The following is a 25051-nucleotide window of genomic DNA, read 5'->3' on the forward strand; positions in this document are numbered from 1 at the left end:
TGTAGAGGAAGTGAGGAGCTGTGTGTGTACAGTGTAGTTTATGACTGATGTAGTTCACTGTAGAGGGAGAGAGGAGCTGTGTGTGTACAGTGTAGTTTATGACTGATGTAGTTCACTGTAGAGGGAGAGAGGAGCTGTGTGTGTACAGTGTAGTTTATGACTGATGTAGTTCACTGTAGAGGGAGAGAGGAGCTGTGTGTGTACAGTGTAGTTTATGACTGATGTAGTTCACTGTAGAGGGAGAGAGGAGCTGTGTGTGTACAGTGTAGTTTATGACTGATGTAGTTCACTGTAGAGGGAGAGAGGAGCTGTGTGTGTACAGTGTAGTTTATGACTGATGTAGTTCACTGTAGAGGAAGTGAGGAGCTGTGTGTGTACAGTGTAGTTTATGACTGATGTAGTTCACTGTAGAGGGAGAGAGGAGCTGTGTGTGTACAGTGTAGTTTATGACTGATGCAGTTCACTGTAGAGGGAGAGAGGAGCTGTGTGTGTACAGTGTAGTTTATGACTGATGTAGTTCACTGTAGAGGGAGCGAGGAGCTGTGTGTGTACAGTGTAGTTTATGACTGATGTAGTTCACCGTAGAGGGAGGGAGGAGCTGTGTGTGTACAGTGTAGTTTATGACTGATGTAGTTCACCGTAGAGGGAGGGAGGAGCTGTGTGTGTACAGTGTAGTTTATGACTGATGTAGTTCAGCGTAGAGGAAGGGAGGAGCTGTGTGTGTACAGTGTAGTTTATGACTGATGTAGTTCAGCGTAGAGGGAGGGAGGAGCTGTGTGTGTACAGTGTAGTTTATGACTGATGTAGTTCAGCGTAGAGGGAGGGAGGAGCTGTGTGTGTACAGTGTAGTTTATGACTGATGTAGTTCAGTGTAGAGGGAGGGAGGAGCTGTGTGTGTACAGTGTAGTTTGTGACTGATGTAGTTCACTGTAGAGGGAGGGAGGAGCTGTGTGTGTACAGTGTAGTTTGTGACTGATGTAGTTCACTGTAGAGAGAGTGAGGAGCTGTGTGTGTACAGTGTAGTTTGTGACTGATGTAGTTCACTGTAGAGGGAGCGAGGAGCTGTGTGTGTACAGTGTAGTTTATGACTGATGTAGTTCACTGTAGAGGGAGCGAGGAGCTGTGTGTGTACAGTGTAGTTTATGACTGATGTAGTTCACTGTAGAGGGAGGGAGGAGCTGTGTGTGTACAGTGTAGTTCACTGTAGACGGAGCGAGGAGCTGTGTACAGTGTAGTTTATGACTGATGTAGTTCACTGTAGAGGGAGAGAGGAGCTGTGTGTGTACAGTGTAGTTTATGACTGATGTAGTTCACTGTAGAGGGAGAGAGGAGCTGTGTGTGTACAGTGTAGTTTATGACTGATGTAGTTCACTGTAGAGGGAGAGAGGAGCTGTGTGTGTACAGTGTAGTTTATGACTGATGTAGTTCACTGTAGAGGGAGAGAGGAGCTGTGTGTGTACAGTGTAGTTTATGACTGATGTAGTTCACTGTAGAGGAAGTGAGGAGCTGTGTGTGTACAGTGTAGTTTATGACTGATGTAGTTCACTGTAGAGGGAGAGAGGAGCTGTGTGTGTACAGTGTAGTTTATGACTGATGCAGTTCACTGTAGAGGGAGAGAGGAGCTGTGTGTGTACAGTGTAGTTTATGACTGATGTAGTTCACTGTAGAGGGAGCGAGGAGCTGTGTGTGTACAGTGTAGTTTATGACTGATGTAGTTCACCGTAGAGGGAGCGAGGAGCTGTGTGTGTACAGTGTAGTTTATGACTGATGTAGTTCACCGTAGAGGGAGGGAGGAGCTGTGTGTGTACAGTGTAGTTTATGACTGATGTAGTTCACCGTAGAGGGAGGGAGGAGCTGTGTGTGTACAGTGTAGTTTATGACTGATGTAGTTCAGCGTAGAGGAAGGGAGGAGCTGTGTGTGTACAGTGTAGTTTATGACTGATGTAGTTCAGCGTAGAGGAAGGGAGGAGCTGTGTGTGTACAGTGTAGTTTATGACTGATGTAGTTCAGCGTAGAGGGAGGGAGGAGCTGTGTGTGTACAGTGTAGTTTATGACTGATGTAGTTCAGTGTAGAGGGAGGGAGGAGCTGTGTGTGTACAGTGTAGTTTGTGACTGATGTAGTTCACTGTAGAGGGAGGGAGGAGCTGTGTGTGTACAGTGTAGTTTGTGACTGATGTAGTTCACTGTAGAGAGAGTGAGGAGCTGTGTGTGTACAGTGTAGTTTGTGACTGATGTAGTTCACTGTAGAGGGAGCGAGGAGCTGTGTGTGTACAGTGTAGTTTATGACTGATGTAGTTCACTGTAGAGGGAGCGAGGAGCTGTGTGTGTACAGTGTAGTTTATGACTGATGTAGTTCACTGTAGAGGGAGGGAGGAGCTGTGTGTGTACAGTGTAGTTCACTGTAGACGGAGCGAGGAGCTGTGTACAGTGTAGTTTATGACTGATGTAGTTCACTGTAGAGGGAGGGAGGAGCTGTGTGTGTACAGTGTAGTTTGTGACTGATGAAGTTCACTGTAGAGGGAGCGAGGAGCTGTGTGTGTACAGTGTAGTTTGTGACTGATGTAGTTCACTGTAGAGAGAGTGAGGAGCTGTGTGTGTACAGTGTAGTTTGTGACTGATGTAGTTCACTGTAGAGGGAGCGAGGAGCTGTGTGTGTACAGTGTAGTTTATGACTGATGTAGTTCACTGTAGAGGGAGTGAGGAGCTGTGTGTGTACAGTGTAGTTTATGACTGATGTAGTTCACTGTAGAGGGAGTGAGGAGCTGTGTGTGTACAGTGTAGTTTATGACTGATGTAGTTCAGTGTAAAGGGAGCGAGGAGCTGTGTGTGTACAGTGTAATTTATGACTGATGTAGTTCACTGTAGAGGGAGTGAGGAGCTGTGTGTGTACAGTGTAGTTTATGACTGATGTAGTTCACTGTAGAGGGAGTGAGGAGCTGTGTGTGTACAGTGTAGTTTATGACTGATGTAGTTCAGTGTAAAGGGAGCGAGGAGCTGTGTGTGTACAGTGTAGTTTATGACTGATGTAGTTCACTGTAGAGGGAGTGAGGAGCTGTGTGTGTACAGTGTAGTTTATGACTGATGTAGTTCAGTGTAAAGGGAGCGAGGAGCTGTGTGTGTACAGTGTAATTTATGACTGATGTAGTTCACTGTAGAGGGAGTGAGGAGCTGTGTGTGTACAGTGTAGTTTATGACTGATGTAGTTCACTGTAGAGGGAGTGAGGAGCTGTGTGTGTACAGTGTAGTTTATGACTGATGTAGTTCACTGTAGAGGGAGTGAGGAGCTGTGTGTGTACAGTGTAGTTTATGACTGATGTAGTTCACTGTAGAGGGAGTGAGGAGCTGTGTGTGTACAGTGTAGTTTATGACTGATGTAGTTCACTGTAGAGGGAGTGAGGAGCTGTGTGTGTACAGTGTAGTTTATGACTGATGTAGTTCACTGTAGAGGGAGCGAGGAGCTGTGTGTGTACAGTGTAGTTTATGACTGATGTAGTTCACTGTAGAGGGAGTGAGGAGCTGTGTGTGTACAGTGTAGTTTATGACTGATGTAGTTCACTGTAGAGGGAGCGAGGAGCTGTGTGTGTACAGTGTAGTTTATGACTGATGTAGTTCACTGTAGAGGGAGTGAGGAGCTGTGTGTGTACAGTGTAGTTTATGACTGATGTAGTTCACCGTAGAGGGAGTGAGGAGCTGTGTGTGTACAGTGTAGTTTATGACTGATGTAGTTCACTGTAGAGGGAGCGAGGAGCTGTGTGTGTACAGTGTAGTTTATGACTGATGTAGTTCAGTGTAAAGGGAGCGAGGAGCTGTGTGTGTACAGTGTAGTTTATGACTGATGTAGTTCACTGTAGAGGGAGTGAGGAGCTGTGTGTGTACAGTGTAGTTTATGACTGATGTAGTTCAGTGTAAAGGGAGCGAGGAGCTGTGTGTGTACAGTGTAATTTATGACTGATGTAGTTCACTGTAGAGGGAGTGAGGAGCTGTGTGTGTACAGTGTAGTTTATGACTGATGTAGTTCACTGTAGAGGGAGTGAGGAGCTGTGTGTGTACAGTGTAGTTTATGACTGATGTAGTTCACTGTAGAGGGAGTGAGGAGCTGTGTGTGTACAGTGTAGTTTATGACTGATGTAGTTCACTGTAGAGGGAGTGAGGAGCTGTGTGTGTACAGTGTAGTTTATGACTGATGTAGTTCACTGTAGAGGGAGTGAGGAGCTGTGTGTGTACAGTGTAGTTTATGACTGATGTAGTTCACTGTAGAGGGAGCGAGGAGCTGTGTGTGTACAGTGTAGTTTATGACTGATGTAGTTCACTGTAGAGGGAGTGAGGAGCTGTGTGTGTACAGTGTAGTTTATGACTGATGTAGTTCACTGTAGAGGGAGCGAGGAGCTGTGTGTGTACAGTGTAGTTTATGACTGATGTAGTTCACTGTAGAGGGAGTGAGGAGCTGTGTGTGTACAGTGTAGTTTATGACTGATGTAGTTCACCGTAGAGGGAGTGAGGAGCTGTGTGTGTACAGTGTAGTTTATGACTGATGTAGTTCACTGTAGAGGGAGCGAGGAGCTGTGTGTGTACAGTGTAGTTTATGACTGATGTAGTTCAGTGTAAAGGGAGCGAGGAGCTGTGTGTGTACAGTGTAGTTTATGACTGATGTAGTTCACTGTAGAGGGAGTGAGGAGCTGTGTGTGTACAGTGTAGTTTATGACTGATGTAGTTCAGTGTAAAGGGAGCGAGGAGCTGTGTGAGTTTAAGACAGAGACAGACACACTGTGTTATGTCAGCGTTTCAGGAAATCTCCGTTTACCTTCGTCCACACGAGAACAGAGACAATAGGGTTTTTCAAAAATCTCTACCTTGGAGAGCATTTTTGAAAACCTCCATTTTCAGTGAGGTAAAACACTGCTTTTTTCATGTGGATGGGAGGCCAAAACGCAGACAAAACCCTTTGTTTTAAAATAAAAATGGATCCATGTGGATGGGGCCTAATACTGCATTTCATCAGAGCCCATGACCCAGAAACTAAACCCCTTCAATTGGGATTTGTACACTCAGGATAACATTCTCAGCTCCATTAAATCTTTAACACTTACAGTAAAATGCAGTGTTCTGAGAAGGTAAACACATAACTGTATTCTCCCACTTACAGATGCCTAGGGCATCTCTGGAGACTGAACACGGCATATATTTTAAAGGCTTTTCCACAGTATCTTTTAGACCTCTGCACCGTGACAACCCTACAGCGTTGTAAAGTACATTACTGCAAAGACGAAATGAAAGATGACGTGCTAAAAACCAAAGACTCCAGACACCAGCAGGCGATTCTGCTCCGGGTTCAATCCTTCAACCCAGAGAAAGCCACAGAGGGTGAAAAATCCTGCCATAAGCAGCCTGCCTGCTCCAGGAGATCACACAGCTGCTGCCTCTCAGAGACAAGCTGATAACACACACCAGAGAGTGTGTGTGTGTGTGTGTGAGAGAGAGATGGAGTAAGTGACTGAGATGTATTAAGAAAACAGAGCACCGAGGTCAAATCTCTGTCAAATCTTTAGCTTCTAGTCATTGTGTGTGTGTGCGTGTGTGTGTGTGTCAGTCGGAGTGGTGTCGAGTTGCTCATGTTTTCAGGACAAACGAGCATCATACATTGCATCTAAAATTGCTCACGAGTCACTTCTGTTCGTCTGGAGACTGCCTCCAGGTGCAGGTCTCAAAGTCATGCTTGATATATTCTTGGACTGAATCTCCAACCGCTCTGTAATCTTCCCCACCATCGAACTGAGAGCTCCTTGAGACACCAGCCGCCAGCCATGAGCCTCAGAATCAAGCTTGGAACTGGTTTCAGGGTTTAGATTGAGGACAACGCAATGACAGAGTGATACTGGTTGGGCAATAACACTTACCCAGTGCTAGAGTGCTGTTCACCTCGATATTTCACATTGTGTTTACATGTATATTTGTGCTGTTTTGCTCTCTCATACACTCGGTCGGAGGTTGGGCATGAGGCAGGGAGCTGATAGTGGCATGTAGTGCAAGATAGTACAGAGCACACCACACAATGACCAATACATTGATAACAGCGTTTCTATGAAGACAGAGCAGACTGTGACAGGTAAATACATGTTGCTCGAGGCTAATAGTTGTTTTTTCAAAGATGACATGAATCTTGCCAGAAAGTTTTGAGGTGTAAGTCAAAACGGACTTGGTTCTGAAGCAGAAATCCACAGCTGTGGTGTGGGAACATTGTGGCTTTGAGCTGAAAGAGCGAGGAGAAACAGCCGGTATGTCGAATTTGTTTAAAAATATTGGCAACAATCCTAAAAGCACATCTAAAATATTACCATCCACAGTTGGATTGGGACCTTCCCAAAAGTGCAATTAATTTTATTCATTGTCTGTACCCCTTATCTAGTTCAGGGTGGCGGTGGGTCCGGAGCCTACCTGGAATCACTGGACGCAAGGGGGGGAACACACCCTGGAGGGGGCGCCAGTCCTTCACAGGGCGACACACACTCACACATTCACACCTACGGACACTTTTGAGTCTCCAATCCACCTACCAATGTGTGTTTTTGGAGCGTGGGAGGAAACCGGAGCACCCGGAGGAAACCCACACAGACACAGAGAGAACACACCACACTCCTCACAGACAGTCACCCGGAGGAAACCCACACAGACACAGAGAGAACACGCCACACTCCTCATAGACAGTTACCCGGAGTGGGACTCGAACCCACAACCTCCAGGACCCTGGAGCTGTGACAGAGACACTACCTGTGGCTCCACTGTGCAATAATTTGTATATTGCTTGTGATTTTTTATTTAATTCTTTTGTTTATTCCAATGATTAAAAGTTATTTAAACTTAGTATTTATACTTATATTTATACTTATTACTTATAATTGTATCAGAGGAATTTGTCTTAATAAGACAACAATATCGTTCATCACGATTATTTCTGGGACAATATATCGTCCAAATTAATAGTTAATGTGCCAGGCGTACTAGTAGATGTAAATTCAGAGACCCCTTTATTACTGCACGGCTTGTGTTGTTCACTCTGTGGTGCTTTGTCAGTGGTCACTGGATGCTCCCCACAGGACGCTGTTAGCTGGATGTATTTGGTGGAAAACTCCAGCAGCGCTGCTGTGTCTGATCCTCTCATATTAGCACAACACACATTTCTGTGAATATTCAAGGGTTGAACTAATGGTGCAAACCTTGGTAAAAATGTTACAACATTCACATGTTTATGGTTCTGTAGAAATCCACCTCCTTTGTTACACAAGTTTTTGGGATCTTTTTTTCTGAACACTTTAGTGTGCACTTACACCAGAACAGGACGGACAGCATTGTTCATGTTCCCATAAGCTGCTCGACCAAGCAATTCCCGAAAACAGCTCTCAGCCAAAGCTGCCGGGTTCTCCTCTCCTCCTCCAGCCCTGAGAGAGAGAGAGAGAGAGAGAGAGAGAGAGAGAGAGACATAAAAACTTACAAACACAAACCCCGCACGGATCGATGAAAGTTGAAAAATTCATGAGATAGTGTTCTATATTAAACATGGTCAGTGCACACACACACACACACACACTACACCACACCACACCCACACATTCTGCTCACGTTCATCCTGAAAAGCAATTAACACACTTCGATGCCCTTCACCAGTGAAAATGCACAGCTACAGGAGCCAGAACATAATAATAATTACACACACAATTTCCTCTTCTTCGTGAGCATGTGCTCACGTGCAGCTTGGGCTTTTACACTCTGTGGTCTAAAGTATGTTTACATCTGCGCATCCCAATTTCTTTTCTTTGTCGATGGGCATTAATCAGGAGTTTGTTTCTCAGCACAATCCCTCCGTTTACCCTCTGTGTCTGACTCCGCCCACCTCCCCATCTCTCTGTATCATTTCCCTCCATCCCTTTTACCTGTATCTCTCTCATCCTCTCTCTCCATCGTCCACTTTGTCTCTTTCTGTTTCTCTCCATCCCCTAATTTCTCTTTCTAATTCCCTAATTTCTAATTCCCTTCTGTCGTCCTCTTACCCTCCCTTTATCTTAAAGTCTCTCTCCCCTGCTCCTTCTGTCTCTAGCCATCCTTCATTCTTCTCTGTATGTCTCTCTCTCTCTCTCTTTAAAACTCCCAATCTCCCTGCCCTCCTCGCTCCATCTTCCTTCTCTCTTCCCTGCCTCCCCACTTTGTCTTTTGTGATCTAATTCGTTCCACTGTTCCAGTCTGATCTGAACGTACACTGCGCAGTAAAATACAACACGACCCTGAGCTGTGAATCTGTGCTGAAGCTCAGTGAAATGAGACTCAGGGGATGGGATCAAGGAAGGGAGGGGGGAATTAAAGGAGGCTCTGGATGTTTTTGGCCAATGCTTTGAAAAGGTTTTTAAAAAAAATAAATAAAAAAAATAACACAATGATTAAACATCCACTTTTTGCAAAGAGCACAATAACTAACAATCTTTTTTCATTATCGGGTTTCACCTCCTGTGTTTCAGCCACCTGCTAAAACACCTGCTCTACTGCTGCAGTCACGTCTCTACTTTTCTTGGGAAGACTTTACAGAGGCTGATGGAACAAAGCTGTGAGAATTACACTGCATTCAGCCTCTGTGAGAGCATTAGTGAAGGCATACACTGATGTCCTCCTGAAGATACAGGATGGTGCTCCATCGCCCCTTAAACACAGAGTGTGTTCACATGCACTTAATCTGATTTTGTGCAGTTATCAGATTATTTTGTGAGTAATCCGATCAATGTGTTTACATCTTCCTTTTCACAGCTATCTCTGAGACGGAGAGGCCCCGTTTTAAACTAGCGCCTGTTCCTGGACGATGCCCCCTTTTTGCAAGCTTTACCTTCAACCTTCAACCTTTTGCAAGCTTTTACTACAACCCAGACAGTGTAGGGAGCTCAGATGCTGCAGTTCTAACTTTAAGGGTGGGTCAAACCAGGGTGCAGTGGTTAAAATGTACCCTTCAAAAGGAGATGACCCTTCAAAAGCTTGGTACGTCATCAGAACACAAATTAAAAAAAGAAGAGTGCTTCATTACCAGGCGACGAGCGCTGCTCTGTAGGAAGCTCAGCAGAGGACAGCTCTGGACTTTAGGTAAATTCAGGGCATCAAACACTTTTAGAAGTGTTCATTAATCATATAATCATTAAAATATATTATATCACCCACTCCTAACTCTTCTGTAACATGAAGCTTTAGAACTTCTATTTCCACCTTAAATGTTGGAGTAGCCTCAGGCATGAGAATAAAACCATTTAAGGTGGAACTGGAAATTAATTAGCTACCTATCAAGCCAGTATTATGCTTATGAAGATAAGTTCATGATTATATTAAAACTACATTAAACCTACATTATCGTAGTTTTTAAAGGGGAATATACTGACATTTGTGAGTTTATTTCCCAATAAGGTCTCAGACCCCCAGGCCCTAGGCAAAACAGACGTACAGTGGTAGGAACAAGGGGAGGAATGGGATCCTGGGAGACGTTAGAAATTAATGAACAAAATATAGGTCTCTTGAAAAAATAAGTTAGAAAAATCCTGTTCTAGACCTTACTTTAGTGTCCCATTTTTCCTACAGAGATTATAACCACTCAGTGGGAACCACTGACAATGCTAGGAGCTTTAAGCCACTCTGTTTGTATCTGTATCTATGCGTGCCTGTGTGTGTGTGTCTGTATACCTGTCCGTTTCTTCGTTGTCCTGCATGTTAAACAGCATTGAGGGGATGAGTTTGTCCATGTGCTGAGGCTCCCAGATAATGGCCTGAAGTTCATCATTTACAGTCTTCCTCACAACGCCCTGTAGCCCTTTAATACCAGCTACACGGATCCTGAAAACACACACAGAAATATATAGATTCTTAGTTATGCTTTACATTAACTACAAGTCACTGAAGAATTAAATGCACAATCAATCGTATGTACACCAAAATCAAGAAAGAGATTGTGTATTTCTACACTGCTTTTTATAAAGAGATGTAAAAATATAACATCTTTGCACCCCCTGAATGAACCTGTTTATTCTCCGTGGAGTGGGTCGAACACATGGCGGTGGCCATGTTTAAAATATGTTGAGTATTACAGAATCATTGGCCACTAGGTGTCAGCAGAAATCTGTTTAATAACATGAAGGGGAATCAGTGGATTTTTCCAGTAATGGCATTTTTTTTTTTTCATAGTCTTTTAATGATGATTATATCTCTCACACACACACACCTGGTTTGTGTCTCTGGGTCTTCATGTGTGGAGTGGCACATTGCACTGAACTGAGAGACGAAGAAATCGTAACGACGATGATATGACGGCGTGTCCTCCTCGATGTTTGCAAACTTCACAAACTGCACAAAGGTAAATAACCACACACACACACCTTGACACAGGCTTAAGAAGTAACATGATGCAATACTTAACTGTGGAAATATTTCAAAACCTTATATTTTCTGTTTGTCCAAATGTTTGTGCATGGCATACATGAACTCTCACTGTAGACGTGTGTATAATAAAGTCTATAAGCTTGGTCTAGATGGGCATAAATACTCCCAGCACTGATCTGTGCTAAAATAGTGCTCTCTGGATTACAGCTCCATCTAATACTTTTGGCATGATTTTGAGGGTCAGGACGAATCATCCAAATTCAGGACCTGTGCTCACAGAGTGACAATTAGTTCTTTATCCCACATACTTCCTAAACAGGTCTCAGTGTCTCCCCAGCTTTAGATTCAGATCCATCTACTCTGGTTCTCTCTTTCTCTCTCCCTCCTTCCTTGATTAAAAAAGAGACAGATGGTAAAAAAGAAATGCTAAAAGAGTTTTCTGAGTCAGAAAAGTGACAGCAGTTCATTTCACACTCTCCACCCACAGCTTAGCTAATTCCATTAGCCCTTCCCTTACCTTTTCTTGCTTCTCTCTCTCTCCCTAATCATGCAGTATGTCTCATATCCAGAGACAGCACTTCAGATCACTACAAACTGACAAAAAATACACAATCTGAAGGTTAAAAACACTAGCTCAGAATTCTCTCTCTAACTTTGATGCACTGTGGACCGCAGCATTTGGTGACCCTGGCTCTGTACCTTTACTTGGTCTGCCACTTTGTGGCCGAGTTGCTGTGGTTCCTAAATGCTTAAACTGTTCAAAAATACCACTCACATCTGACCGCAGAACATCAAGGGGAGAATATATTTCTTAAACTGATTGTTGCAACTGTTGTATCATCAAACTACAGTACAACTGCACAACTCAGTGAGGCATCTGCTGTGACCCATTCTATCAAAAAAGTTTGTAAAGCCAGATGCATGGCTATGCAGCAATGAGACAGAACGAAGCACATAATTCAATTCATTTAAATTAAGCGATCCGTCCTTATATTTTTGTCTACATCGTGTATGTTTGACTGATTGAAGAATGTCACAGAATGTGAAATGGAAGTAAATCAAACACTTATTTGATAGATACACTGATGGTGTCTTGTCTGGAATGAGTACAAGTAAAATTAAACTTATCCTTAAAATATATCAGAGATAGTTAAAACTATTTTTTGGATTGGATTTTGAAATAATAGGTTCAGAAAAATTTGGCAAAATAATGAGGCTAACTATTCACCATCCAATGAAATCTTGATGGATAACATCATGTCCCGCCCATGCCATTTCCCACCCAATAGTCCTGTTTCACGCAGATGTCTCAGGAGTGCTGGAACACCGTTTATGATCAAGAACTAACTATCCAACAGCAGTGGCTGGCCTCGCTAAGGTAAATGTGGATGAATGCAGTTAGGCCTTCACAGATACGTTCCACTAAACCCAGTCTACACCCTTCCCACAAGAGCAGACACTTTTACTGCAGATAAAAGGAAATGTCAGACAAGCAGGTGTCCACAAACTTCTGATCACACACTTACAGAGTTGGTGCCAAGAACTTGTAAGTCCGGTTCTTTTGACTCCAGAAGTTTTGCCACCATGTGAAGGAAACTCTCCACAAAGGGTTTAATGCTCTGAGAGTGACATGCCATCAGCAACTGATCCAGGGCCTCCATCGCAATCACCACGTACCTGTACACACACACACACACACTTTTTCCCATAAATATGCTGGTTTATATGTCTGTGACAGTACATCTTGGAACATATGCAGAACCCTTTAAAACCCTGGAACCCTTTAAAACCCCTTTATTTTTAAGTGTGCAACATTTACCTGACACCGATTCGCAGAGCTGAGATTCTGGAGATGTGTGTTGGAGCGTGTCCGCAAACATCAGCATGCAACACTTACCCATGGCTCCTTTCTCTGCATCACACACGGCAAACCCACCAGCATTAAATCAACAGAGTGTAAAAACATCAACATGCTCGGTGTTATTTTAACACTAATAGTGTTGATTTCACTCTGGTGAATTTGCTGTGAATGTGGAGACATTTATGTGGATAAAGAAGAATATGACAGTCTTATTATAGCCCTTTTCCTCCTGTTGTTGACACCGCAGATAAACTACTGAATATACCTTAAACAGTGAATCGTTTGGTATTCTCCCAAAGTTTGGATGTAAGGATTTTACAAAAGCAACCCACTTTGACCAAAGATTGACAAATATATTCATTTGTAAACAGAGTAAAAACGCAATTTTCTTTCCATGATTTATATTTCAAACCTAAATCTATCCAACTGTCTATTAAAGGAGATTCAGGAAGATACCCAGACTTTGTTATGCGTATACTTAGGGCTGGACAATTATTCAATATCAATAAATATTGCAATATAAAATGTTTCAATAACAATAATATGATTTTTCATATCATTTCCAGTATTTTGGAACACATTAGGGCGGCACGGTGGCGCAGCAGGTTAGTGTCGCAGTCACACAACTCCAGGGGCCTGGAGGTTGTGGGTTCGATTCCTGCTCCGGGTGACTGTCTGTGAGGAGTGTCGTGTGTTCTCTCTGTGTCTGCGTGGGTTTCCTCCGGGTGCTCCGGTTTCCTCCCACAGTCCAAAAACACACGTTGGTAGGTGGATTGGCGACTCAAAAGTGTCCGTAGGTGTGTGTGTGTGTCTGTGTTGCCCTGTGAAGGACTGGCGCCCCCTCCAGGGTGTATTCCTGCCTTGCGCCCAATGATTCCAGGTAGGCTCTGGACCCCCCGCGACCCTGAACTGGATAAGGGTTAAAGATAATGGATGAATGAATGGAACACATTATTTACAGCATCTGTCACTGACTGACGGCCATTAGAGGGCGCTATTGTCAGTTCAAGTTTTCCTTTTGAATTTAAACAATTTTTCAGTGCCTTTTCTATTGTTCACATCGATATCGGAATTATATCGTATCGACAGAAACAAAGAAATATATTGTGATATAAATTTTGGCTGTATCGCCCAGCTGTACTTCTACTTACTTTATCTGAGCCTTCTCTATTCCATTTCCCCAAGTGTAATACACATTAAAACGATGGCTCTTTATTAAAGGAAACGGTTCTCTATAGAACCCTGAACAGTTGAAGAACTTTCCATCATGAAGGGTTCTTCAGATTGATGGAGAACATGCTATAGACGGTTCTATACAGCACCTTTTAGAAAAGAGTTTTATACGGCACCACAAAGGGTTCCTCTACATGGTCAGTGGAGCTAAATCTGAGATTTTACACTAGAGGGATGTCCATATACAACACAGGAACTTTATTCTGAGTCTCTCACCCATAACGATGCCGCACCACGTCTCTAGTGAGACGCTCTGCGAGATATTCCCCGATCCGGTCCAGCTTCTCTGGAGCAGAGACGGCAAAAAAAGTCAACTTCTCCATATCTGACTTCACCAATCCATCCTTAAGAGAGAACGGGAGGGGGGTTGGTTAAGAAGATAACAAAAATAACAACAACAACAACGATGCACAAACTACATCTACTCTCCGAGTCTGGTGTCTGTACGACCTACGGCCCTCCTCCACTTTATCAGGAGGAAAAAAACATAAGAAAAATCCTTACAAAAGCAATAGGGTTCTACGCAATTTAAATTGTGATTTTCACAAACCCAAGGATAAATAATACATTATTTAAAAAATAAAAAGGACAAAGAATAAAAAAAAGGGAAAGTTTTGAGCCGAGATTTGAAGCACGAGAAAGTTTGGAGGGAGCAGCACTGAAATACCCGCCACCCACAGCAGAGTCAAGCTGATGGAGCAGTAAGAAGACCGCAGTTAGAGGATCTGAGGATACGCGAGAGACAGAGAAATGAGGTCAGAGAGACACACAGGTATGAAGAAGAATTCTGAAATTCTTTGAATGTCTCCCCTCCTCCAGCTCTGTTTCCTTACTGTCCCCTCAACTGAAAGTTCTACCCCGGGTGGCCGATCTTTCAGTGCTGCTGCCCCTACATTTTGGAACTCCCTTCCTCCTCTTCTTCACAACTGTTCAACTTTATCTTCCTTCAGATCACTGCTAAAAACATTTTTTTCATTTTTTATAAGTTGAACTCGTTATTAATCCTAGCCTCGACGTGAAGCCAGTGGAGCTGCTGAAGAACAGGAGCGATATAATAATAATAATACATTACTGTAGGCTCCGATGGAACAGTTGTACAGTTATAGCTCTATAATGTTATACCTACTGCTACAGTTGTATAGTTTCTAATGGTGAAAGCCAGCGAGAGCGGATTTAACTCATAATCCCCCCGGAGCACACCCCACCTAAAGCTCTCTCTCAAGCTGCTAATTTACTTAATGAGTAACATATCACTCCCCTGAGCAATCAGAGAGAGAGAGAGAGAGAGAGAGAGAGAGAGAGAGAGAGAGAGAGAGAGAGAGAGAGAGAAAGAGAGAGACGTTCTATTTATGACATTCCTCTCACAATTTTATTAATTTTTTTTAAAGAACCCTGAGGGAGTGTGTGTCCCCCTACCTTCGGGTCCTCAGGGAAGATGTTATCCACCAAACGTTTGTAGCGAGGTCGACATCGCCCACAGCATCCACACACACCTGCAGAGAGAGAGAGAGAGAGAGAGAGAGAATTTAAAACACACACACACACATCAGAACAGAGGGAGGGAAAGAAACCACCTTTAACACACACACACACACAGATCTGCTGAGAGTTTTTAACACACACACACACCTGCAGAGAGTTTTTAACACACACACACACACACACACCTGCAGATACTGAAGTTACAGACACTGGTGGATTGTCCTGCAGCGGGTCACACTTTACTTCCCAAATGCAGGTGATTTATTTTAAACAGCAAAAAAATATTATGCGTTTCAGGGTCTAGCTTAAAAACAGCACACGGACACGTTAACAACGTAAAACGGGGGTTACCACTCGAGGGGGCTTTAAAGGAGCATCAGTTAAGATTCAGGACGCCTCCAGTGGTGAAGCAGGTGGGTTTCATTTTTGTGAAACATAAAAATATTGTCATTTTATTGTAACTTGTGTAGAATTAAAAATGAGAAATGTCACTTCATGGAAAAATAATAAACAAATAAAAATGAAGTATTAATACGTTACAATCACAATCTCCAACATCGAAATCACCATCGATCGATAGATAGATACTGTATTGATCCCAGAAGGAAATTCAAGGTGTTCAGTAGCTGTTCCATATCAAAAGAGTAAATTAGAAAATAAGATAAAGACAACAAATACAGAATATAAAATAAAACAAACTAGGGCTGTCACAATAACCACAATACTCTAATGTAATGGCACCATCACCACCGCAGTGTGTACATGTTTTCCCTTTCATTACATAGTCTTTCTTGTTTTACACTTTGGAGTGTGTGTGTGTATGTGTGTGTGTGTGTGTGTAATGAATGTTAAATAAATGTGTTTAAAAAAACCATAGGTTAGGAGTGTAATTTTTCCCAACTGTTGGCATCTGAACCGCTGAGTGTCTTCGTTTTATAAAATGGACGCAATGGCAGCAAACCAACCCCAAAACCAACTGCAACTTTTGGGACAGTTTATGAGCATTTCAGCTTTAAACCAGGTGTGTTGAAAAGTGAGAAACAGGCGATTCAGATGAGGCAATGTGCAAAACCTGTGCCAGAAAATCCACTGTGAAACGGAAATCCGAATGTGTCTCATCTCATTCAACTACCAAAACCCAACTGCCTCCAGCTACGAGTCATGGAGCAGCTTCCAAAGGAACAGTTCGGGCCGGTCCCAGGTGACAGTGAGGAGCGTAGCTCTAGAATCAGGAAGAATTGAGTAATTTGGGACGGTAGTATCACACATCACAGGGTTAAACCCTGTTAAACAACCGCACTGGGAATTCTTTCACCGCGACAGCCCTAATATAATACAGCAAGCAGAAGTATGAATATAAAATATTTTTAAAAATCACACGTTCTTTTGGACACAATATTTTCCTCAAGAACAGAACAAACCCATCACTGTCTTCTGCAGCTTTTTTCCTGATGGAGCTCAGAACGAATGCACCGCCCAATAAACTCTTCTGTGCTCTGTTTTCAAACTGCTTCATTTTTTGTTGAACAGTGACCATAAAGCGAGAAAAGAAAATGTTTACATTTTAAATTACAACTACCACGTCACACAAAACAAAGCAAGATGGGAATGAATAAATCACAATTACAATATTCATCAAAATAAAAATAAAACTGATTTGACCAAAGTTGATCAGAAAAGAACAAAACGTTCCCAAAGAGAATCACGCTTCAACACAAAAATAAAATAAACACAAACAAACCCACGCCCTCCACGAGCCGTTCACAGGCCTCAAGGTAAACTTCACACAAGACTGAATTTTCTGGTTCATGTAGCTCTTCATATTAACATTTAAGTCTGTGCCCGGTTCCCAACAGGATCACCCTCGCCACCGACAGCTCAGCGTCACAGTGAACATATGGATATGCAAATTAAATACAAGCACGCATATTAAACAGGTGCATGAATATTCAACAGGAGAGCTTTAAAATGTAGTAAATAATGCATGAAACACTGTAGCTGCCATTAACCTCTGCTGAAGGAGGAGTCAAGTGGATGTGTGTGTGTGTGTGGTGGAGGAAGGACAAAAAATTTTAGACATTGTGCATAGTCTGCACTGAAAACCTCAAAATCAAATGGGGTGCTCTAGAGCACACACACACACACACGCTGAATGTCATACACCGCATGCTGCTACAGGGCTGTAAAGCCCTTCATAACAGCAGCATACGCAAAGGACAAAACCTCCTTCTTAACACCCTGGGGATTTAGATAAAATGTAGGATGAGTTGTGTACACACACTTTGGCCAATAGACATATCAACAAACAAACAAACAAACAAACAAAGGTCACACACAACTGCAGCGGAAAGCTGTTGACCTTGAGTGGGCCTCTGCAGCCGTCTGGATGATGGCCGGACATATCACCAGGAGAGCAATCACACCCTTCATCAGCAGCAGTTACTGAGATGATTATTCGTGTGTGTGTGTGTGTGTGTGTGTGGCTCTGTTTGAATGACTGCTTAATAATTAAAAGACTAAAGAAATCTGAGAGTATCACAGCAGCCAGCACTCTTCTCATATTAAACATCTCTCTCTCTCTCTCTCTCTCTCAGCTCCTCCTCATGAGCCTAATTAAACCCATTCACTTCTCCCTTCCTGTGTGTGTGTGTGTGTGTATATATGTGTGTGTGTTTGTGTATATATATGTGTGTGTGTGTGTGTGTGTGTAAAGTGAGAAGTGGAAATAGGTTGACCATTATCAAGCATCCGATACCCTTACTGAGAGAGAGAAAGAGAGATAGACAGATAGATAGACGAGAGCGAGAGAGAGAGAGAGAGAGAGAGAGACAGACAGAAAAGCATGGGCAATGCATTACTTACAATATTATGTACAAATGTTTAAGACAGAGCCGATTTATAAAAGATAACCCACTTCCATAAAGAAAAAAAAAGGACAGTAAGTTTCCTCATCTACAGTTATTAAAACATACAGAGAAACAGGCCCATGAAAGCTGCACACGTCCCTGGCGTCTCCCCAGACCTGCCCCCATCAGACAAACGCCACTTAAAGCTTTCATCACTGAGAGAGAGGAGTGAACCAAGCTCCACTCTCACTTCAGAACTGAGAACATCTACCGCTGTTTGTTTCCATCCACAATCAGAGAATCCAATAAAAATAGGGGTCTGAAAGAATGTGGAGCTGAAAAGACGACACCCTGCACTGGGAATAAAATCATGTCCAGACCAAACACAGAAGCTACTGCTCTTTGTAAATAGACTAAACACAACCTGTTCACCCAGAGCCCACATCTCCACACGGAATGGACTTAAGAAACAGAGCGCGTTAAACCAAGTTCTAAGACTGAATTTTGAAGATGTGTCTTACACACACACACACACACACACACACACACAGTACCCAGAGTGTTGAGAACTGAGTCTCTCTGCCGGTTCTGTCTGTATCTGAAGGTTCCGTCTGCCTCAGAGCGTGGAACCTGTCGGTACCTCCTCATCATGACTTCTGACCGCAGCCACAAAAACAACACACACAAGCTCAGAGAGAGAGAGAGAGAGAGAGAGAGAGAAACAAACACCTGTGAAATTGAGAGAGCAGCACACCTGTATAAGCCCCTCCTACCTAACAGCCCAATGGGCCAATCACAGCACAGCTTCCTCTGACAACACCTGTAACTACAAAACAATCAGGCGGAAAGTGTTTCCCAGCCAACTGCCAGCTGTATGTGTGTGTGTACGCATGTGTGTACCTGTGTTCACCAGTATGATTCAATTAAGAGGATCCATCAGCCAGCAGTGAACAAGATGTTAGTGTGCATCGTGACCTCAGGCTCATGTGCAGCTGCTCTAGAATGTACCATTTCATTATTTCACACAGAGTCCACAACAGCAGCAGCTTAAAGCAACTGGCGTCTGGACATTCATTCATTCATTATCTGTAATCCTTATCCAGTTCAGGGCGGCGGTGGATCTGGAGCCTAGCTGGAATCATTGGGCGCAAGGTGGGAACACACCCTGGAAGGGGTGCCAGTCCTTCACAGGGTGACACACACACTCACACCTACAGACACTTTTGAGTCTGCAACACCTACCAACGTGTGTTTTTGGAGTGTGGGAGGAAACCGAAGCATCCGGAAGAAACCCATGCAAACACAGGGAGAACACACCACACTCCTCACAAACAGTCACCCGGAGGAAACCCACACAGACACAGGGAGAACACACCACACTCCTCACAGACAGTCACCCGGAGGAAACCCACGCAGACACAGAGAGAACACACCACACTCCTCACAGACAGTCACCCGGAGGAAACCCACGCAGACACAGAGAGAACACACCACACTCCTCACACACAGTCACCCGGAGGAAACCCACACAGACACAGGGAGAACACACCACACTCCTCACAGACAGTCACCCGGAGGAAACCCACGCAGACACAGGAAGAACACACCACACTCCTCACAGACAGTCACCCGGAGGAAACCCACACAGACGCAGGGAGAACACACCACACTCCTCACAGACAGTCACCTGGAGGAAACCCACGCAGACACAGGGAGAACACACCGCACTCCTCACACACAGTCACCTGGAGGAAACCCACGCAGACACAGGGAGAACACACCACACTCCTCACAGACAGTCACCCGGAGGAAACCCACGCAGACACAAGGAGAACACACCACACTCCTCACAGACAGTCACCCGGAGGAAACCCACGCAGACACAAGGAGAACACACCACACTCCTCACAGACAGTCACCCGGAGGAAACCCACGCAGACACAAGGAGAACACACCACACTCCTCACAGACAGTCACCCGGAGCGGGACTCGAACCCACAACCTCCAGGACCCTGGAGCTGTGACAGAGACACTACCTGCGGCTCCACTGTGCTGTCCTTAGAGGATAATGTCATATAATAAAAATATTTTTAGTCAACTATAAAATGTATGATTCTCCATCAAATTTGTGTCTAATTACTGAATGTGTGCGGTTTTATCTGTGATGTGCATTATGTAGGAAGTATGGTGCTATTTGGGACACGGCCTGAGCTCCTCTCTACTGCCTTGAATAGATGAAAAGGACGAAAAGAAAATAACAATATATATATTAATAACAATATATCTCTCTCTGTGTGTGTGTATATATATATATATATATATATATTATATACATACACACACACACACAGATTGAGAGACAGAGAAAGACAAAAGCAGGTAAATGTTATGTAACAGTAGATGACCTCTGATAGACCAGTGCAATATTCAGCTGCATCACCACTCACTCACATGCTCTCCCACTGATGGGCAGACTGACAGATTTATCGACCAATCAGAGCACAGTGTCACAGTCACAAGCACCACCCACCAACCAAGCACAAGGACTGAGAAACTTAGACCAATCAAAACAAGCTTGAACTAAATTAAGCTATTAAAGCTATTCCTGCCTTTGTGGCTTACTTCAGATAGAGAGAGAGAGAGAGAGAGATGAAGAAGAAAATGAATGAAAGAAAGCTAGAAAAAATAATTAATAATAAACAAAAGAAATTACATATGAAAATAAATGTAACTAAAACTGAATTCACAGGAAAAGGCTATGGTGGGCAGAATAATAGAAACAGCCCCATTATAATTTGAATAAACCACAAAGGCTTACCAGCATTGACGCCTTCTGAGTCCATAGTCGCATGTGTCTATTGGCCTCTCTCTCTCTGTCTGTCTCTCACTCTCTCTCTCTCCCCTACACACCTCTTCCCCTCCTTTCTCTTTGACCTTGCAGGTCTTCTGTCTTCTATTCCCTCTACCTCTCTCTCTCTCTCTCTCTGCTCTGACACAAGCATGAAAACTAAAGGATCAGCCTACAGCTCAATGCACCACTGCCCCTGCCCCATGGAACACAGTGCCTGAGACTAATGTACAGAGCTGCTGTGATAAACAGCACACACACAGTGTCTACATTTACTATAGAAAAGTATGCAATAACATGGGGCGATTAGGAGCAGCTGCACATGAAGCTAAATGTGAAGTCAATGTGAAGTCAGCACTCAGCATTAGTATCTCACCTCAGAAATGTGGCTGAATGCTATTAAATGCTCACAGCACACACCTGAGCATCAGCACGTTTACAGCACCATCGATTCTGGCAGAAAGGTGTGTGTGTGGTTCCCTCTAGGAGAATCCAAAAGGCAAACTGCACTCAGGGTCATTTCTTTTTTACTGCAGAAACAGTCTGGAACATTCCTGTGAGAATCTGATTGCATTCAGTGCCTCAAACCTTAGTCAGATGGTTGGGTTTTGATCTCATCTCAAAGGTATGAGATGGAGCTCCAAAACCCGGTTCCACTGCTCCACGTAACAGACATTGGCCAGTGGTTCTCAGTCTCTTCTGACAGGGCCCAGCTGCTGCAGCTGTGTTATTAATGTAACACAAACCATTCATTTTGAAACACACACACAGCTTTGATGTTATTTTTCCTCCAAATCTTTACAGCGAGTTTTCCATAACGCATATCAATGAGACGACGTCAAGGAGAGACAAAGGAACGTCGACACAAATCAGAGAACACCATCGACATCAAACACACACACACAGAGACACACACACACACACACAAAGATCAAGCTCTTTCTGTTGCTTTCTCTTTCCCACACACACATACAGATTAAAATTCAAAGCCAACAGAAGATCAAACTTCTGGAGCAAGACCATCCATCTTCACCACTACAGACATTAGCATCTCAAAGTGCTCTGTGTGTGTGTGTGTGTGTGTGTGTGTGTGTGTGTGTGTCCAAATGTGGATACCTACATTAATAAGAGAGAAGAGATGACAGAGACTTTATTGTCATTATACGCAATAAAGCAGAGATGGGGGAAGGTTGTGTTACAGGTTCCTGTGTAAATAAGGTGCACTCTGTGTGGACGTCAAACAATGGAATACAAACACAAACCGGGTGATAATAAACACACTGGTCCAGAGTGACAGTGCACCTGCTGTGATAAATATTACAGAAAGAATTTCTAATTTCTGCAGTAACAGACTCTACTCTGCATCAATTGCTGGATCATTGCTGTAAGGATTTGATGGCATTCAGACAGAAACCTCAGTGAGGTCAGGTACTGATTATTGAATGATATGAATCACAAACACCACTATAATCTGTTCTAAAGGTACTCAATGGAGGTGCATCACGGCAGAGAACACACATTCCACTGTTCCACAGCCCAGTGCTGTGTGCTTTACTCTGGGGACGCACCGATCTGAAAAAATTGGATATCGGTCTCGATATTAACAAAAATTAGCCGGATCAGGCGTGGGACGGATCCATTCACTTTCAATTCAAGTTATTTAAGCTACTTATTTTTTTTCTTTTTCAGCTGCTACATTGTAATTTCTATTTTGAGTTGCACTAAATGTTTGCATGTTCACGCTGTCTGATCTCTGACCGTATTTGAAAAAGTACTCTCAGGTTCAGCTGCTACATTTTATTTTGTATTTCTGTTTACACTTAATATTTAAAAATACGTTTGATTTTTGTTTGTGTGTTCGACAAAGTGAATCTACTTATTTTCATTTTTGACTGATACAGTTTATTTTTAGAGACAAATAAATAGCATTTCAGTTCATTTGTTATATTTTGTTTTTCTTATTTATTATTTATTTTTGTTAGTAATGTTTAAGTCAAGCATTACGCCTCAAGATTCTCCCAAAAGGTGAGGTATATGGTTTATTAATTCAGCAGTGGTATTGGATCAGTTTGAGATATCGACCGATACGCAAAGTTTATGTATCGTATCGGAATCAAAAATATTCGGATGAGCGTGTCCCTATTTTACACCCCTCTGGCCCATCCTTGGCATTGGACGTGGTGATGATTAGGTTCACGTGCGCCTACCTGACGTTATTCCAACTAGTCCTAGAAGATTTCCATGTTATTAATATGCGTTACTGCAGTGATAAACTGACCACACTGGCCTGAAGTTCTCAGCCTCTTTTTTTCTGCAGCACTTTCTCTGTTTGCACTTTTCCGAAGCCTCTGACTCATGCAGAACTAATTAGCCGACCCTCTGTGAGATGAGTCAGGAGTGTTACAGCAGGGAAAACACAAAGGAACATGAGAGGCAAACAGTCCGAAATAAACACATTCTCTCAAACAGCTGCCACTCGAATGCTGGAGATGTGCTACAGTGCTCTCAGAACAACCAGAAAATATATGTCAAGGACAAACTATGGCCTGAGGGTCGCGCTGGAAACAGGGAGAGCAAAAACAAAAAGCCAGGGGTTTCTGTCCTCCACGGTTTCCTCTAGCTCCACCCAGGGGATCCCCAGGCATTCCCAGGCCAGCTGGGAGATATAATGGGTCCAGCATGTCCTGGGTCTACCTTGGGGCCTCTTCCCAGTTGGCCATTCCAGTTAATATAAGCTCCAGTGGAAGTCATACAGGAGGCATCCTTTTAGGATTCATTTTTGACTCATGAACACAGATCACTGAATAATAAGAAAAAGGGAAGGGAATATGTATTTAAATTGTTAAGAGCAAAAACAGCCAGGCGCTGTTTAACAGCACTGTCCTAAAATAGACTGATTTTATAGCACCGAGTTTCAAAGAGGGAACTGGAGCACCGAGGGAGTGGAAGTGCCATGAACAAAAGAAATAGAGCAGAACAGAGAGGATAGGAATAGAGTGAAATAGATAAAGTGCACCCCTCTGGTAGCGAGTGTTGTGCTGGTGTAGAGTGGATCAGACACAGCAGCGCTGCTGGAGTTTTTAAACCCTGTGTCCACTCTCTGTCCACTCTGTGAGACACTCCTCCCTCGTTGGTCCACCTTGTAGATGTAGAGTCAGAGACAGTAGCTCATCTGTCGCTGCACAGTGTGTGTCGCTCGTCCTCTAGTCCTTCATCAGTGACACAGGACGCTGTCGGCTGGACGTTTTCGGTCGGTGGACCGTTCTCAGTCCAGACACTGAGGGGTTTAAAACTCCAGCAGCACTGCTGTGTCTGATCCACTCTACACCAGCACAACACACACTAACACACCACCACCACGTCAGTGTCACTGCAGTAGTCAGTGTGATACACCACGCAAATAATAATGCACGTGTTGATCCTATGTGGGTCCTGACCATTGAAGAACAGGGTGAAAGAACAACAGAGAGCAACTGAGAAATACACTCTGCAATTGTAGATGTACAAAGTGCGAAGGTCAGTGGAGCTGATCAATAGGAAAATGAGTGAAAAGGCATGGAGGTGGCCTTAATGTTATATAAAAACAAGCACAACACATGCATCTGTGATTCAGACTGAACCCACATGAGGAAACTGTGCACTCTGAGAGTCATATATATTTTTTCCCCGGTCATTGAAAACTAAACTTCAGAACTGCAGAACCAGAGAAGGTCAGAGTATTTGCTGAATAAGGCAGATCTGTTTTGTCAGCTCCTGGGCTCCTGAGATAAAGGGCCAGGGATATTATATATATTAGTTTGTCAATTAGATTTGGAATAATATGATAAAAGTTCAAGTCAGTTCTCATTTATGGACATTTTTAACCCTTAAAAACCTAGCGAGTCTCTCTCAATGGAGTCTGGGTGAATAAACTGAAGCAAAACAGCTGTTGAGCTCATGTTAAGAGATGAGAACTATTTGACCTAAAGTATGTGGACAGCTCTTCAGCTAACATTTCTTCTGAAAAGAAAAGGGACATTACAGAACATTCAGCCCACAGTCCCATTTCAATGCATGTATTTCTATGAAGATTATGAGTGCATCACTGAACACGTGTCCAATAAGTAGCTGAGGACACTAACTATGAGGGGTGTTTATAAACTTTTAGTGTCAAAATACTGAAGAAGGTTGAAGACAGAATAAGGTAGCATTGCTTACCAGCTGGCATCTTTTGTACTTTTCTTTTACAAATAGCAGTTTAAAGCGTAGATCCGTTGATATTGTTTCCCTTTTATTTCTGCGACAGGATCTGTTTTCTGCAGGACCTTCTTTTTTTGTTTTTTGTTTTTCTTATTACAGTTTCAGCATATTGTTCACCGTTTATCAGCCTTTATTAGATTCACCCGA

General features: G+C 43.3%; 1 protein-coding gene across 2 annotated transcripts in view; it reads right to left on the reverse strand.

The window, feature by feature from the left end:
• The window catches only part of LOC136675950 (protein EFR3 homolog A-like), a 45115-nt gene that overhangs the window by 19666 nt on the left and 398 nt on the right, over window positions 1-25051 (reverse strand). Inside the window, exons 2-8 of one of the 2 annotated variants that reach the window (XM_066652775.1) lie at window positions 24863-25051; window positions 14906-14982; window positions 13706-13833; window positions 11922-12072; window positions 10238-10359; window positions 9703-9852; window positions 7323-7433 (exon numbers count right to left, since the gene is read on the reverse strand). The exon at window positions 24863-25051 is cut by the window's right edge and continues 45 nt beyond it. In XM_066652775.1, the coding sequence (XP_066508872.1) occupies window positions 7323-7433; window positions 9703-9852; window positions 10238-10359; window positions 11922-12072; window positions 13706-13833; window positions 14906-14982; window positions 24863-24872 (749 nt within the window). In that variant the 5' untranslated portion in view covers window positions 24873-25051. Of the gene's footprint in view, window positions 1-7322; window positions 7434-9702; window positions 9853-10237; window positions 10360-11921; window positions 12073-13705; window positions 13834-14905; window positions 14983-18371; window positions 18491-24862 lie in introns of those variants that run through there. The other variant, XM_066652774.1, reaches the window with a different exon arrangement.

Source organism: Hoplias malabaricus, chromosome X1 (assembly GCF_029633855.1).
Source record: "Hoplias malabaricus isolate fHopMal1 chromosome X1, fHopMal1.hap1, whole genome shotgun sequence".
NCBI classification, from domain to species: domain Eukaryota; kingdom Metazoa; phylum Chordata; class Actinopteri; order Characiformes; family Erythrinidae; genus Hoplias; species Hoplias malabaricus.